This window comes from Cucumis melo, chromosome 8, assembly GCF_025177605.1.
Source record: "Cucumis melo cultivar AY chromosome 8, USDA_Cmelo_AY_1.0, whole genome shotgun sequence".
NCBI classification, from domain to species: Eukaryota; Viridiplantae; Streptophyta; class Magnoliopsida; order Cucurbitales; family Cucurbitaceae; genus Cucumis; species Cucumis melo.
Window position 1 is genome coordinate 6,187,578 of NC_066864.1, and position 15,296 is coordinate 6,202,873.

The 15,296-nt window shown below is 34.2% G+C and overlaps 3 protein-coding genes across 4 annotated transcripts; 2 read left to right on the forward strand and 1 right to left on the reverse strand.

Annotated features, from left to right (window-relative positions):
• Positions 1-9: 9 nt before the first annotated feature.
• On the reverse strand, positions 10-4,448 carry LOC103485139 (rRNA (cytosine-C(5))-methyltransferase NOP2C). The gene is made up of 9 exons (XM_008442610.3): positions 4,214-4,448; positions 3,989-4,133; positions 3,470-3,560; positions 2,481-2,678; positions 2,127-2,365; positions 1,872-2,003; positions 1,159-1,226; positions 987-1,048; positions 10-517 (listed from the first exon to the last, which is right to left on the reverse strand). The coding sequence occupies exons 1-9, from the start codon at positions 4,324-4,326 to the stop codon at positions 384-386; spliced, it is 1,182 nt and encodes a 393-aa protein (XP_008440832.2). The 5' UTR covers positions 4,327-4,448; the 3' UTR covers positions 10-383.
• Positions 4,449-6,181: 1,733 nt separating this feature from the next.
• LOC103485140 (thiosulfate sulfurtransferase 18) lies at positions 6,182-8,329 on the forward strand. Of its 2 annotated transcripts, XM_008442611.2 has the most exons (6): positions 6,185-6,539; positions 6,690-6,770; positions 6,846-6,925; positions 7,033-7,103; positions 7,606-7,659; positions 8,038-8,329. In XM_008442611.2, exons 1-6 carry the CDS (start codon positions 6,244-6,246, stop codon positions 8,170-8,172), a joined length of 717 nt encoding a protein of 238 aa, XP_008440833.1. In that variant the 5' UTR covers positions 6,185-6,243; the 3' UTR covers positions 8,173-8,329. The 2 variants fall into 2 exon arrangements, with proteins under 2 accessions (XP_008440834.1, XP_008440833.1); XM_008442612.3 differs by lacking the exon at positions 7,606-7,659 and having other exon boundaries at positions 6,182-6,539.
• Positions 8,330-9,106: 777 nt separating this feature from the next.
• Positions 9,107-14,259, forward strand: LOC103485141 (26S proteasome non-ATPase regulatory subunit 4 homolog). The gene is made up of 11 exons (XM_051088934.1): positions 9,107-9,268; positions 9,435-9,548; positions 9,887-9,992; positions 10,356-10,470; positions 10,882-11,091; positions 11,189-11,501; positions 11,906-12,029; positions 12,665-12,768; positions 12,890-12,958; positions 13,744-13,789; positions 13,902-14,259. The coding sequence occupies exons 1-10, from the start codon at positions 9,257-9,259 to the stop codon at positions 13,786-13,788; spliced, it is 1,212 nt and encodes a 403-aa protein (XP_050944891.1). The 5' UTR covers positions 9,107-9,256; the 3' UTR covers position 13,789; positions 13,902-14,259.
• The last annotated feature ends 1,037 nt before the right edge of the window (positions 14,260-15,296 follow it).

The following is a 15,296-nucleotide window of genomic DNA, read 5'->3' on the forward strand; positions in this document are numbered from 1 at the left end:
GGCAGAGCATGGACAAAGTATTTTTCAATTAAATAAAGTTTCATGCAATCGATCTCTATTAAAAATAATAAATAAATAAATAACAAAGGTGGTCAGAATAGAGCCAAAGAAAAATCCACCCACAAGCAATAATAGTCGAAATACAAAGGGTCTCGTACTCTAGTTGTTAACGTTGTAAAATAAACCTTAAAAAAAGGAGATGGCTTAGCTTAAACTTTCGAATTGACCTAATCTCGTTTTTTTTTTTTTTTTTTACTTTGATGAATGATTGAGTGTAATAAATATACCTTTTTCACGTCTCAATCACTGTAATGCAAAGTTGACTAAATTATCAAAATCCCCAATTAGATCAGAATGAGATGTAACCACGTGATTCTCGATTTTTATTCGGCTATCTTCAAGAATTTCGCTACAAAAAGCCCACTTGTCTGTGATGTCAAAGGATCAAAGCGTAAGGTTTTTGGTATTCCTCCGCTCTTACATGGCCAATTTCTGGCAGCTTCTATCTCCCGCAGCTCTAAAGGATCGGAAAAAGAGGAATGTCAGTCACAGGCCAGTTTGGAATGAATAACTTTTAAGTACCTTAAAACAACTATTGGTCTTGGATCTTATTTAGAAATGAATTTCTAGTGTTTTTGGTTCAAGGAGTTGACAGGCAGTTTTTAATTTTTATTTCTGAAAAAAATAATTGAAAAGTTAAAGTTATGAAATTCAACTTCACTCATTGTTTGGCTTGAAGAGGTAGCGAGTCTCACTATACTAAACCTCAAATTTATACTTTGTTAACTCCTTATATCATGAGTCCCAAGAGTTCCTAACCCCTTGAAACTCATTATTTTATTATCTTGCACCAAACACCGTTAAGTACTTAAAAAAAGTCAAAAAAATGTTTTTAAGATTTGAGTCTTGTCGAAGTTTAAGAAATATTATTCTCGTTTCTGAAATGCCAAAGACTAGAGATCTACTAGAAATATAGAAATCCGTACCTGCGGAAGCATTATCCTTGAGAAACTGTTCCACCACATCCTCGTTCTGAGCTACGGTAAGACTAATCACAAGAAAAGATTACAGTTTAGAGTATGTCACGCATGTGTATGTGTTTTCTTCTTGATTTTTATATTATTTTGTGTGAAAAAAGCTGCAGCCAGTGGAAAGAACCTGCAAGTGCTGTAGACAAGTATCCCCCCAGATTTGAGCAACCTAAAACCATTGGTAAGGAGTCTTAACTGCAACAGAACAAAAGACCAAAATATCATTCAAGATACTTGTACATTTAAGAATTCTTTTTATAGAAAAAATGTCATTCAGAAGCCCCGAGTACAAGAAAAAAAATTAAATAGTTTCCAAAGATGTTCTCTCTATTTCTTTTCTTTTTTTTTTAAATTGGTGAGTACCCTGACTAGTTTACATACATTTCGATCATTTTCAAGGGACAACCTGTCTAACACAACAACATTTAGGTATCAAAGAAACTCATAGAATATTATTTCTTATGTAGATGGTCACTATAGATTGAACTCATAACCTCTTAACCCCGTATCGAGACAATGTCTCATTTCTTACCATTAGGCTAACCCATGATGGTTAAGATGCTCTCTTTCTATTAGGGAAGACTTTTCCAAACTTAAAGAGGAGGCAAGAGAGAGAAGATATGAACCACATTATTCTGAAGTTCTAGTTTTAATAAGACCAAAGTGTCATCACATACTCGCCAGTGATAAGGAAAGGTAATCTATTATCCATCTATTGCCATTTTCATTTCTAATGAACGGACATCTAGTTTTAACATCTATGTTCTTTTAAACTTTAGCAAAAGATTGGGAAGATTCTAACAGACATGCTTTATAGAGTCTGGTTAACTTAACGAGTACCTGAAGTACACTCAAATTATCTGTTCTCTCAGCGTCCAATACTCTGCGCTGAAGAGATGTCCAACCCCAACTTTCAAATTTCTGGATATGCTTTATAGAGCCATCATGAGTGCACTCGGCATCCACTAGGACCTAATAAATGTCAACATCATCAATCCAGAAATTCACAGGACAGTAACAAAAGCACAAGAATGACAATTCTTAAAAAGAAAAGAAAGGAGAAGTGGGGAGGACAATAAGCAAAGCGCAGCTCACCCTATCATACCCATAGCTCAATAACTCATTTTCTGGAGGGCTTTGGTAAATTTCACTCTTAGTGAACCCAACCACACCAGAGTTCAGCCCATAAAAGATGAGTTCTGGATCCTGACGCCTCTGGACTAACTCCGCAGCAACATTTTGTTTTGCTTTGGCTGTTTTTTTCCTTTCCTTCCAAGATTTTCTGGAGGTCCACTCCTTCAATCTGTCAACACTATCTTCTAAGGTAGATTCACCTACATGAGACTAAACAGATCATAACTAATTAAAGAAACAGAAAGATAACTAGTGAATAGTTGCTCGTTACAATTTAATAATAATGATAAAGGTATTTAGACAACAAGTGGTTACCTAATCTAGACTCTGAAGTAACATTCACGGGAATGAGAGAAAACGTTGCTCCATCAGCAACAAAAAGTCGGCAAATATCACCAAGAGCATATTTTTGCAGCATTGTTCTACAGGCAGCTAAACGATGCTGTGAAACATCTACTCCGGTTACAGAACCCAAACCATCAAGAAGGTCTACGATCATGCAAAGTTTGGCCCCTGAATGTAATGACACGCACATGTGAGAAGTAGATAACTGACTGATTAGTTATTCAAATATCTAATAATAAGTTGCACCACACTTATTGTTCGCTACACAGTGTGTTACATTAGATAAACATTTAACAGTGTGATACATAGAAATTAATTTTATGCATTCGGGTAACTAAAACCAATAAATTCACTTGCTCCACTCTATTTCAAATCTTGAGTTAAGACCATATTTTTCCTGAATAATTTATTCATCATCATCAAAATAATTTGTGTATTTATATTTTATATGAATGGCCGGATATCCTCTTCCTTCATTAACTTTTACAGTCAAACCTTCTAGACTATGCATCTATCGACGCCTTCCCCGTTCAAGATGCTTCCATATGTCAACACCGTCTAAACTGAGTAAATGAAGGTCCCTTCTTTTACCCTAAATATTTTACTGATTGAGAAATGAGAGAATCGAAAGTTCTAGTCTAGAACTTTTCATCCTCGAGGACCTTGCCCATCACCAATCCAGCTTGGAATTTCGACACTCAATCGTTGCATAGAAGTCTCAAGGTTGTTTATTTTATTTGAATGTGATTGAAATTGACGCAGGTATGGCATGGTTAAAATAGGTCCTGAGGTTCTGACTTATAAATTTAACTGTCGTTATTCTCCTCTAGCTGAACCTAATAATGAAGTTGGCAGCAATTTGACAGTTTTACATCACTTTGATCTACACATTGTGCATACTCTGCATCGCATGTATAACTAACTATTCATCAAAAAGCCAGAAAGAAGCATTACATTACCTGGAGCTGCACAAAGATCGAGAACGTGGTTTCCCGGTAAAATGTCCAAGGCAGTTACAGCAGCACCGGAAGCTGCATCTATCCCATATATCTGAATGAAAAAACAAATGGTAAATATTTATATTAGACTTCATTTTTAGTTAGTTAATGCCATCTATGCTAAGTACTTTGACTGTCTATTTATTGGGCCGTTTCATCATTGAATGAAGTGCAAATTAATTTACTCTTCCATTTACAACCAATATGGTATCAGAGAAAAAAAGTTAAAACTCAGAATCAAATGTACAACAAATCGAACATTCAGAATCTGTTACATCTACTTTAAGCAGCAATATTAAATCCTGGAGTTATTCACTCCTTCGTTCCAATTTACTGAATTGTATGAACAAATGCCAAAAGGAAAACTGATATAAGCAATTCTTTCCCACACGTGCATTATTCGTAAGCAAGAACTTATAAATAAAAATTTCACAAATCCTGAATTACCAAGGACCCAAAGCTGATGCTGAAGTTCCTCACCTTTCCTGTTTTGTAAGCATGAGAGCCAGCAATTTGCACATCAGGCGGAAGCGAATAGAATCCAGGCAGCCAACTGACTTTCTCGAGCTTGCACTTGATCTCGTCCTCTATCTCCTCCACATCGGCTTCATAACCAGGCTTCAACCTTGCCATTGAAACAAATTAAACAAAATGGATAACCAAAAACATAAACCACCAATTCGAATTAACTGAGCATCGAAGTACCTGACATAACGAGGAGTCGAATCAGTAGCGGAATAAATGGAAGGGTCCAGACCATTCTCCTTCAGAAAATCAAGAAACGCCGCCGGCAACGGCGATGTAGAGGGTTCCTCCATAGATTAGAACTATAAGCCAAAGCCGAAAGAAAGTGGAGAGGATTCGAATCTTGAACTAGGGTTTACAACGGTCGCGGCGATTCGTAGAACTGGGAGTGTGAGTTTTGAAACCGCGTTTCCGGGGCGATTTTGTGTTACTGTTTCGTCCCGCGAAAGTCCGCATGGTACATTTTCATCTTATCAGTGTGATCATCGGTTGGATTGGGAGGTTTGATACGACTCGGTCGATTTACAAAACGAGAAACCAATCATCATCCGCCAATAGTTTGAACCAATCGACCGAACCGCTGGTCGGTTTTGGGCAGTTTGATTTTTTCGATTGCTCCAATCTCGGACAAAATTGAAGAAATAAGTGAAATCTCGAGCTAATCTCGATGAGATGAAGGATAGAATGCCTTAGATATTGAGTTCTCAAACTAATTCCAGTGCTTGTACAGTGTAATGGAAGGCAGATAAATTAAGAAGTCTAGAATTTGGAATCGAGTTCGGTCAAGATAGAAAACAGGGCAACACATTCTTTCATTCCTGGGCATCTTGGTGGCACTAAGGCCCAAGATCCAATAAGTAAAGGAATAATTTTTTCATCCTAGGATATCTCGAGGCATGGTATACCTAAGATCGTCCATATATATAATTTTCAAAAACCAATATGTCTGATATCGTTAAATTTTTTTAAAAAAATCATTTTTATACCCCTGTGCAAATTTGTCTATAACCAAAATGTATGGCTCATGCTTGCAAAGTTGCAAACATAGTTAGGATCTGAATTCTCTAACTTATTTAATCAAACTCGTGTAGTTTTTAAAGCTTTGGGTATTCCCTTTTATAGTTTAAATCATTTATTCATATCAATTATCAAACAATTGAAAGCAAGAACAAAAAAAAATCTAAAATTAGAGTTTATGTGTTTACTTATTTCAAAATCATTACCGTACACTTTCAAATACTAGATTTTAATTAACATTTTTATCGATATTTATACATGTTTTTTAGTTTAACTTCAACATTCTTACTGTATTGAAAGACAATAGATTGTCATTAATGTAAATATTATATAAATAATTAGTACTTTTAACACATTCACAATGTTTAAAATATTTATTTATTTATGTCACTATCTATTTCAAATAACTCAAAATATTTTTTTTAAAAAAATAGAATAGAATATCAAAGACTATCTACAATATATTTTTACCATATCTATCACACACACACATATATAGTATTATCATCCTAAATATTTTTAGAATTTTTGTTGTTAAGAGTAATTTGCTCTAATAAAATATATATTTTGATATTTCTCACAGTGTCAACATTTCAAATATATGTTGTCATTAACCAACATTGAATTCTATGCATTTCTATTTTATTTTTAAAATCTTAAATCAATTTAAAACGCACTCTGCCACTAATCTCAAATTTGATATTCTTTTTAGGAAGAAATTAAAACACTAATTTCCTTCCTCTACTTTTAAATATTAAGAATATATATCATTAATAAACAAAAATAGATATATTCAACAATATTTGGAGCAAAATTGTCATATTAAATAATTACCTTATTAAGAGGTTTGAGGGAGATCAAATGTGAATGATTCCTCAGAAAAGAGAATGTCAAAATACATTAACAAAAATGGAGAAGTACTGAACCCAGCCCGTGACTCGAACAAAAAAATAATAAACATACCACGACACAAGAAACAGTCCAAATTAAATTCACACGAAACGACTGAAATCAAGTCCTCAACAAAATACCAAAAAAGAATAAAACTTTACAAATTTAGGTTCGTCGTTATCACAAGTAATCCATCAAATCAAACCCAATTAATTAAAGTTGGCCGAGTATGTAAATGCCAACACTGATCTAAAAAGTCACAAATTAAAATTAAAAATCCGATTCATCGTTTTCCACTACCGATGAAACAAGCCAATCCCATCATTCTTCGATTGAGGAAGTGGAGTCATCTCCAACACAACCCCACTCCCACTTTTTTCTCCGGCAGGTGTTGCAAAACGACATGTCGTCCAACAAACCAGGAACGATCGGAATCAAATCTCACTATAAAAGGAAATTTCCACGTTCTTCTTCGCCATCAGAATCTACCGGCTGTTTCCGCCGCCGTTGTTCTTCCGCCGCAGTCTCCGACTTTAAAAACCGCCCACGGATTTCGAACCGCCGGAATTCGGCCGCCAATCATGGGCTCCCTCGATAGGTCAGCTCCAATCTCTTTATTATTATACCTTATTTATATGCCTTTTCCTCCCCCTGTCGTTTCGATTTTTTTTTTTTTTATTCCAATGAATGCTAATTCAATTCACCTTCTTCCATTTGGATTTCTCCTCTGGTTTCTCGTTTTCGGCAGTTCCGATTCCGGAATTGTCACCGTCGACGTTAAAACCGCGGATAATCTGCTCCATTCCGGCTACGCTTTTCTCGACGTCAGGTTGATTTTGGGTTGATATTTTGCTTGGTATATTTCGGTTGATTTGTTGAGATTATTGGTGTGGATTTTGGTTAGGACTGTTGAGGAGTTCAAGGAAGGGCATGTGGCGACGGAGAGGATTGTTAATATTCCGTACCTGTTAAATTCTCCTAATGGTGAACTGTTTTTAATAATCGATTTGATATTCCCTCGATATTCCTTTTTTTTTTTCTTTTTAATTTTCCGGTTAAGTGACTAACATTTGCGGCGGTGGAATCTTCAGGTAGGATGAAAAATGCTCAGTTTCTGGCGGAAGTATCGGCGGTGTTTAAGAAAGACGACCGCCTCGTCGTGGTAACTTCTTTTTTTTCTTAAAAACCTTTTCCACTGTTTTTTTTAGTGTGTTCTTTTTCTTCACTAAATATTAGTTAAATTACAACTCCAATATCTTAAAATTCCTATCTGTCGTCCATGTTAAATCCAAAAGCATCCATAAAATTTAAATTACATTAAAAAAATACCTACCAAGTGTATCTCTCACTTATATATATCTGTGTGTGTGTTAAGAATTTAGAACTTAGAATTATGTTTAGTATTTAGAAAAATTAGACAAGGCTTGATATTATATACTATTAATTAGTCAATTGCCCTTAGATGATATATTCAAATAATTATTATCTATCTATTTGAATCTTTACAAAATCAAAATTTATCCATTATACATGCACAATGTTGTGAATGATATTACGTATAGCTTCCGATTTTAACATTGATTAAAATATATATGGACATAGCTAATTAAAATCTATCCTAATGTTTTTAGTATTTTGTGGAATTTAAACCATATTTTTAATAGGGTTGTCGAAGCGGCGTAAGATCTTTGCTCGCCATTGAAGAACTCCAAAATAATGTAAGTAATTAAAGGCAAAATATTATTGATAGCTATTAGTTGGATTTTATTTAATTATAGTTTATATCTAAATTAAAAGTATGTGATTATTTTCCTAGAATTTTCGATAGGATTAATTCTTATGTATTTTGTATATCATCGAATGGTTTTTTAAAAGCTAAATAGCTAAATTGAAAATTTATTAAACTCGGAATTCATCCAATATATAATCATTATGGTTTAATAAAGGTGTTCAAAATAATCTATATGTTATGATATAATTAGAGTATTGTAAATAATATTTGGATTCAATTTTAAATTTTGTCAAAACTAAAATAACTGAATTGACCATGCATTTAACTGATAAAATTAACCATATGGCATGAATTGAGATTGCAGGGTTACAAGCACTTGAAAGATTTGGGTGGAGGGCATCTAGCTTGGTTGGAGAATGCATTGCCCGTAGCTAACCCGAATGAAAAGCTCACGAACGACCCAAAAGTAATCAAGGATTGTAAAATTGACGAACTGTGATCTACAAGTTTGTGATTGTGTTTGATGCATATTTGTGTTCACTATTTGCATCAAACCATTGTCAATGTAACATCTTCCATGATTTGCATCAAATCATTTTCAATGTAACATCTTTGTTGAATGAATTGTTTATTGAATAAACCTTTTTTCATCTTTAGTTTCTTTGTAGTCGAACTTTTCCGTTATTTACGGATCTATTCTTCTACATCAATCAAAGTATAGAGTAAAGAATATTTAAGAAATTTTTCAACATCTAATGTTTACTAGATAACGTAAGTTATCGTTGACTTAAGCTCACTTTGGTAACCTAAGTTATTTTAATATTTCTTTTAACTTTAAGGTTTACAGTTATATGGAAATGTACGAGTTGAAAATTGGGTTGGACTAAGGGATATTTTTTAAACCAACATGAAAATTTGAATTTATCGTATTGGTTACCTAAAAAGTTTGAATATGGCTTCCAACAAAGCCTAACTCTATCTATGTTTAATTTATATACTAATCATAATATATTTAGATATAATTAAATGAAATATTTTTTAACGGTGTTTTATTACAAATACGATAAAATTTTTGAACCACGTAACTCTGGATCATGATGTAAAGTTTTATTTGTCGAGTGGTATTTATTATATATATTATATGAAACAATTTTTACCTCTCATTCATTTTAAAACATATGTCAAAATTAATTTAATTTAACTCACATAGGATTTATATTATTAATTCTATACCCTTGAAAGAAAAAAAAAGGCAAAAGAAAAGTAAACATTCCAAAGTTGTTTAAATATATATTTTCACGACTCATTTTACAGCACATTCTAAATGGGGAAAACTATCCACACGAAAACGACGGCGTATCAAGTAGTTAGTTTTCTTTCTCGAATGTCCTCTTGGCCTGAGCAGTGTCTCAAAGAAGACTATTACGTGGGGACTTGTCATTCGTTCTAAGGACCAACCTATCATCCTGCGAAGCACCAGATCGCATCCCCTTTGGCTCAGCCAACAAGCAAAGATTTGCAGGGAAGATCGAAGTGTTGTGTGTAGCGCCAGATTCATCTTCCATAGTTCTACATCTTCAACGATGGTGCTCGAGGTTTATTCCATCTTCCAATTTCTGTTTTTTCCTTTTCGAATATTTGTTTCTGCTTACAGTTGCCGAGTTTTCATTCTCTAAATTTCAGGATGATGTGATTTTCCTGCCATTGTTTTCGCAAGTTAGGGTTTTACTAATGTGACTTTCGTTGTCTCGATTAACTCAGGCGACTATGATCTGTATTGACAATTCCGAATGGATGCGTAATGGCGATTACGCTCCTTCAAGATTTCAAGCTCAAGCAGATGCCATCAATCTTATTTGTGGAGCTAAGACGCAGGTAACTGATCTTGAACTCGTTTCTTGATTTCTCCTAGTTGGCGGGAGTCTCTAGAAATGAAGAAAATTCTGCATTATTGATCAATTGGGATTCTGTTTCATTTTTCTTATTTTATCATCTGAACATGGTGGCTGCTCACTCCCTCTGTAGCTCATGATATCGGGTCAAATTTTGTAGCGTGTCTGATTATGTAAATACGCATTCAGATAATTGTTCTGTTAGAAGAAGTGCCATCGGAGGCTTTTTGTATTTGGAATTTGCTTCTAGTGACAAGTCTCTGTATGTTTCTTCGATGATTGCTTTTCTGATTGTGAATGAACATGTTTATGCTCTGACAGTCTAATCCAGAGAACACGGTTGGGGTTCTCACAATGGCGGGAAAAGGTGTTCGTGTGCTGGTTACGCCCACCACTGACCTGGGCAAGATACTGGCATGCATGCACGGTTAGTTGCATTTGTTATAGTTATTGTAGTTTGTGGTATTGCTGACCTACCACCAGATAACAATCTGCTGTCCATGAGTATTGCCATTTTTCTGTTTTTCTTCCTCATTTCTTTTGTAGTCAATAAAAAAATCGGAGCTTCTTTTGAATGATGGTTTAGGATTCAATTTCTTATATTTGTATCGTTATTGAGAGGAAGTCACACCGGTTTCTCTTGGAGTCCTGGTTATTTCTGGACTTCAAAGTGTTATATTGTTGGATAGAAATTGCCTAGTTCATATTGCTTTGTTCTACTGTGTATTAGTCTTAGTCCATCCTTATATATTTTAAGTCATTGAAACTATGTCCCAACCGTTAAATATAGGTTTGGAGATAGGGGGTGAGATAAACCTAGCAGCTGGCATCCAGGTAGCTCAGTTGGCTCTTAAGCATCGTCAGAACAAAAAGCAGCAACAAAGGATTATAGTTTTTGTTGGCAGGTACGTGCTTTTAAATTTTTTTACCCTCTCAAGCATAGGGTGTTTATCCGTAGGTTAGATTTGGTTGAATGATGTTTTGAAGTACAAGTTTGCATAACCCTCGTTGATTGATGAACCTCACAATAGCCTGTAGTGATTGAACCCTGTTGGCTGAGGCTCCAGTAATTTGGGCTAATCACCATAAATACAAATTCTCCTATCTAAACTAGTAAATAATTTATTTTTAAAAATAAACTATATATTATCAAGTTGAAAACTGATGAACTAATGATTTACTCAAACTGTCAGGAACCATATAGGTTTGATGTCCACACTGATATTTATTACCATCAACCTAGAGATGTAATTTTAACTTTCCAAAACTAAGTTCTTAATACACTCTAATTTATCATTACTCAATGTCTGATGCAGTCCTGTCAAACACGAGAAAAAGTTACTGGAGATGATCGGAAGGAAGTTGAAGAAGAACAATGTGGCCCTTGACATTGTTGATTTTGGCGAAGAAGATGATGGCAAACCTGAGAAACTGGAAAGTCTTCTGGCAGCTGTGAATAGTAATGACACCAGTCACATTGTTCATGTTCCTGCTGGTCCAAATGTGCTCTCTGATGTACTCATCAGGTTGGGTTTTGACTCTGTTCTATTTCAAGATCTTTTGTAGTTTTTGTGTTATAACACACTGCATATTCTGATTTGATGTTTCCGAATTTGATTTCAGTACACCTATCTTTACTGGAGATGGCGAAGGTGGAAGTGGTTTTGCAGCAGCTGCAGCAGCTGCTGCTGCTGGTGGCGTATCTGGTTTCGATTTTGGGGTTGATCCCAACTTAGATCCTGAACTTGCCCTTGCTCTTAGAGTTTCAATGGAAGAGGAGAGGGCCAGACAAGAGGCAGCTGCGAAAAAGGCTGCAGAGGAGAATACAAAGCAAGAAAAAGGAGCTGAGCAGCCATCTGGTTCACAGGATGCAACTATGACCGAGCGCCCTGGCCTTGCGACATTTGTTGCTGAAAACAAGGCTGCTGATTTAATGGTCAGTATAGCTGAAAATTGTATTGTATTACTGCATGTTTTTGTTTTATTATTATTCTGGGCAATGATTCAGTGCATCCTGGGATGTACCTATCTACATGCTCCTCATCTCTCCACCACACAAAAACAAGATTAAAATTTATTTTTTTAAAATGTAATTGTTTGTTTTATTTTTGTGTGGTGGAGCATTTGGGATGCACCCAAGTTTTTTCCTACTATTATTTAGCCCGACTTGTCTTCTAAAATCTAACTGTTCGGAGTAATATGATTTTAGCCTTTAGCCTCTCAACAGATTGATCCCTTTTCTTTATTCTAATTTGAATATCTTCACTACCCTTTGCGACACATGTAATTGCCGGAAAATCTAAAACAATTCTTATTATTTGAGTTGATTTTGGATTGTAGGATGATGAGAATGCACTGCTACAACAAGCCCTTGCTATGTCAATGGATAATCCTTCGGGTACCAGTGACATACGAGATATTGACATGTCAGAAGCAGCATCAGACGATCCTGAGTTGGCACTTGGTTAGTATTTGTTGTTTCACACTTTCACCTTTTCCCATTTTTAGGCTTTCATGATTCATGAGTGCATACTTGTCTGTTTTATCTCCGTCTACCATCTTTTTATTACTGGAGTTACTAGAGAAAACTTCTGAAAAGCATTACCAGACTATCCTATAGGCTGCATGAAAGTACTAATTTTTTGTGACCTGTTGGTGATTAATAAGAAATTAAGAGTAACGGACAAGAGGAATCCAATGTTCCATTGTGAGTGTGATAGTTGACCGTTGAAGAAGCTCGAATTAAGAATAACTTTCCGCTTTTGAAGAGTGTTGAGCATTTGTTAGCAAAATAGACAATTAGACATTGTACAATGTGAATGCGGGCCTAACATTTGTTAGACTTGTATTTTACATTTAGAACAATAAATTTTGGAAGCAGAATACTATATGCTTATTTTTTATGCACGTCTTTGAATTGATGATATTATTTAGGAAAATGTATATCTTCATGCTGAGTTCGTTGCCTGGATTTTCTATAATTGATGTGCCATGTTGTGTGGTATCCATATTGTGATTCTTAACTTGATGGTTAGACTTGATAAATATATTTTATTCATGTGTCCATACAAAACAATCTATCTGATAGTTGGCTTGCAGCTCTTCAATTGTCTGTGCAGGAAGGCTCCAGTGATTCGTCAAGCCAGACGGATATGAGTAAATTGTTGGCCGATCAGTCTTTTGTGTCTTCTATTCTTGCTTCAGTATGTTTACATAACTTCAGCTTTTCTCCCTCAGTTTTCTTTTCCATATTGAGAAATTTAAGCTGCTCGTTTTGGTTTTTCCTGCTTCCAGTCAAATACTAACAAGATTTTTTCCCCCCAGCTTCCAGGCGTAGATCCAAATGATCCCTCTGTAAAAGATTTGCTTGCTTCCATGCAAAGCCAAGCAGAGGTTAGTCGTGTAAACTTATGCAAATCTAACCTGATTAAATTGCAAAGATAGTTGTTTTTACCAGAGGGCGTGGTAATGTAGTTTAGAGCCTGTTTTATAACCATTTTACTTTTTATTTTTAAAATTAAGGTTATAAAGGACTCTTTGTCCACTTTCTATTAAAAAAAAAAATCAAGTCAAAAGTAGTCTTTATTTTTAGAATGTGATTAAGATGTTATGTCTTTATAAGAAAGTGAAAATGATAATAGGAAACTGGGAGCAAACAAGCATACATTTCAAAAACGGAGAGCTAAAATCGTAGCCTTTGCTTGATATAACCATTTGGGTTTAGTTTCATGAGTTTCATTTTTCTTATTCAAATTTAAAAAACGAAACAATAGATACTACTTTCACCTATTAGTTTATTTTATTTCATATCTTTAGTTAGAAAAGATTTAAATCATGGTAGAGAAGTCGTTGGAAAACAGGTACAATTTTCTGAAAACGAACTCTAGTTATCAAAAGACTAAGCTTTTATAATCTCAATTTTCACAGATATAAAACTAATAGTTATAAAATGAGTCAAAATTGTTATTAACTGACATTAATGATGTGTTATAGTACTACACTATCATTTTCCTGAATAAGACGTCTCTTTTTCCCTTTCAATTAGATGTGTTGACCTTTCCGTCTTTCGATTTATATGCATTAACTAAATATTTTCGACAATAACTAGTCAATGAAGACATGAATAAATGAATTTAAACAAATATCTCTTTTACACATGCGTCATTGTTCGGGTGCAGGATAAGAAAGATGAAGAGAAATCATCAAAGGAAGATGAGAAATGAGGTATTTTGAGATCGATTTGCAGCCAGAATTCACAAATGTCTAGGAAGATGACTATTATCAAATTCCTCACCATTCTCACCTGTTTCCAAATTGTTATCTTTTGATGGTAAAGTATATGGTATCATCAGCAGTGTGCCTTCCTTCATTCTGGATCTTCATATCTTGTTCGTTGTCAAACGAAGGCCGTACAAGTCGTTCATTGTGAGAGTAGGAGATATCCAGCTGCTTCGGAACAATACTTTTCTTTTCACTTTTTACTTTTCACTTCCTCATTCTACACATTTTGTTTTATTCAATGAAAGTCATATGTTTGTCCAAATTAGGTTTAACTATAAGTTATATCTTAAGCTAAAAGTTTGGGCTTTGTGTTTATTTGAAGTTAGATTGACATTTTACTCCATATTTAGTCCAACGAATTCGTTCATTGTCATGATTAAGAAACATCAAAATCAATTTCATGTTTTATTAAACTCGTTCCAATTTCTTAAACTTAGGTAATAGTTAATTTTGCCTCTCACTAGATATCATAGATCCTACGGGAAGTGCAATTTCTTTTAGATATTTATTATTAATGATATAATAGAAATATGTATTTTAAATCAAAATAAGAGTCTCAAGGATCATTCATTAACCAAGTGGTATTGTTCAATTGGATCCCTTTCTACAATAATTCTTCTTTGGTTCACCTCACCCATTAGATCTTTAGGCACGTTTTCCTTTAGAATCATATTTTGTTTTCTCTTCAAAGTCGAATCTACCACTTCATAGGCTATATTGTTGGAAAATAAATGTTTGAAAGCAATTGACTTGAACACTTGCGAACGAGTGTGGACGGCCTTCCCTACGTCCTCCTTTACCCTTAAACCTTCTCCCCTACTTCAACCTTTGCCATATTCTCACAAACTAAAAATTGAACAATAACAACTTACTCAGATTATACATAATGTAAAATGCAATTGAAGATCAAGTGTAATACAACGTGGAGGAATATTTTCTAATTTTCTTTTGTCCTTTTGTTTTCGGACGTCACTTTCTCTGGAATTGGACACGGAATGGGTTTTCTTATTTTGAGCTTAGTAACCATGATAATGCCTTCTCAATTAAATTAATTAATAAATTCATTTCTTAGTAATCTTGAAAATGACTTTAAATTAATTTTAAACTTTTTTTAAAAAAACATGGACGATGGAATTGATAAACTTTTCACTGTCACCTTACAAGAGATTATCATAGATGAAAAAATTGCTGAAAAAATATTTATGAATATATAAGAATTTTAGATTCCATTGATCTATGTTGACTCTATTAGAATTTTGTCATATTTTGATTTATTTTGTTGTATTATAAACAACACACATGAGGTTTTAGTTACGATGTTATATCTCTAAAAAGTATAGATTTTGTTTTTTTGCTATATTTGATACACCATAATGTAATGTATGTAAATATGCAATAAAAACAACTTTCTCTCTTTAACATCTCAATTGCATAATACATTCATTTCTCT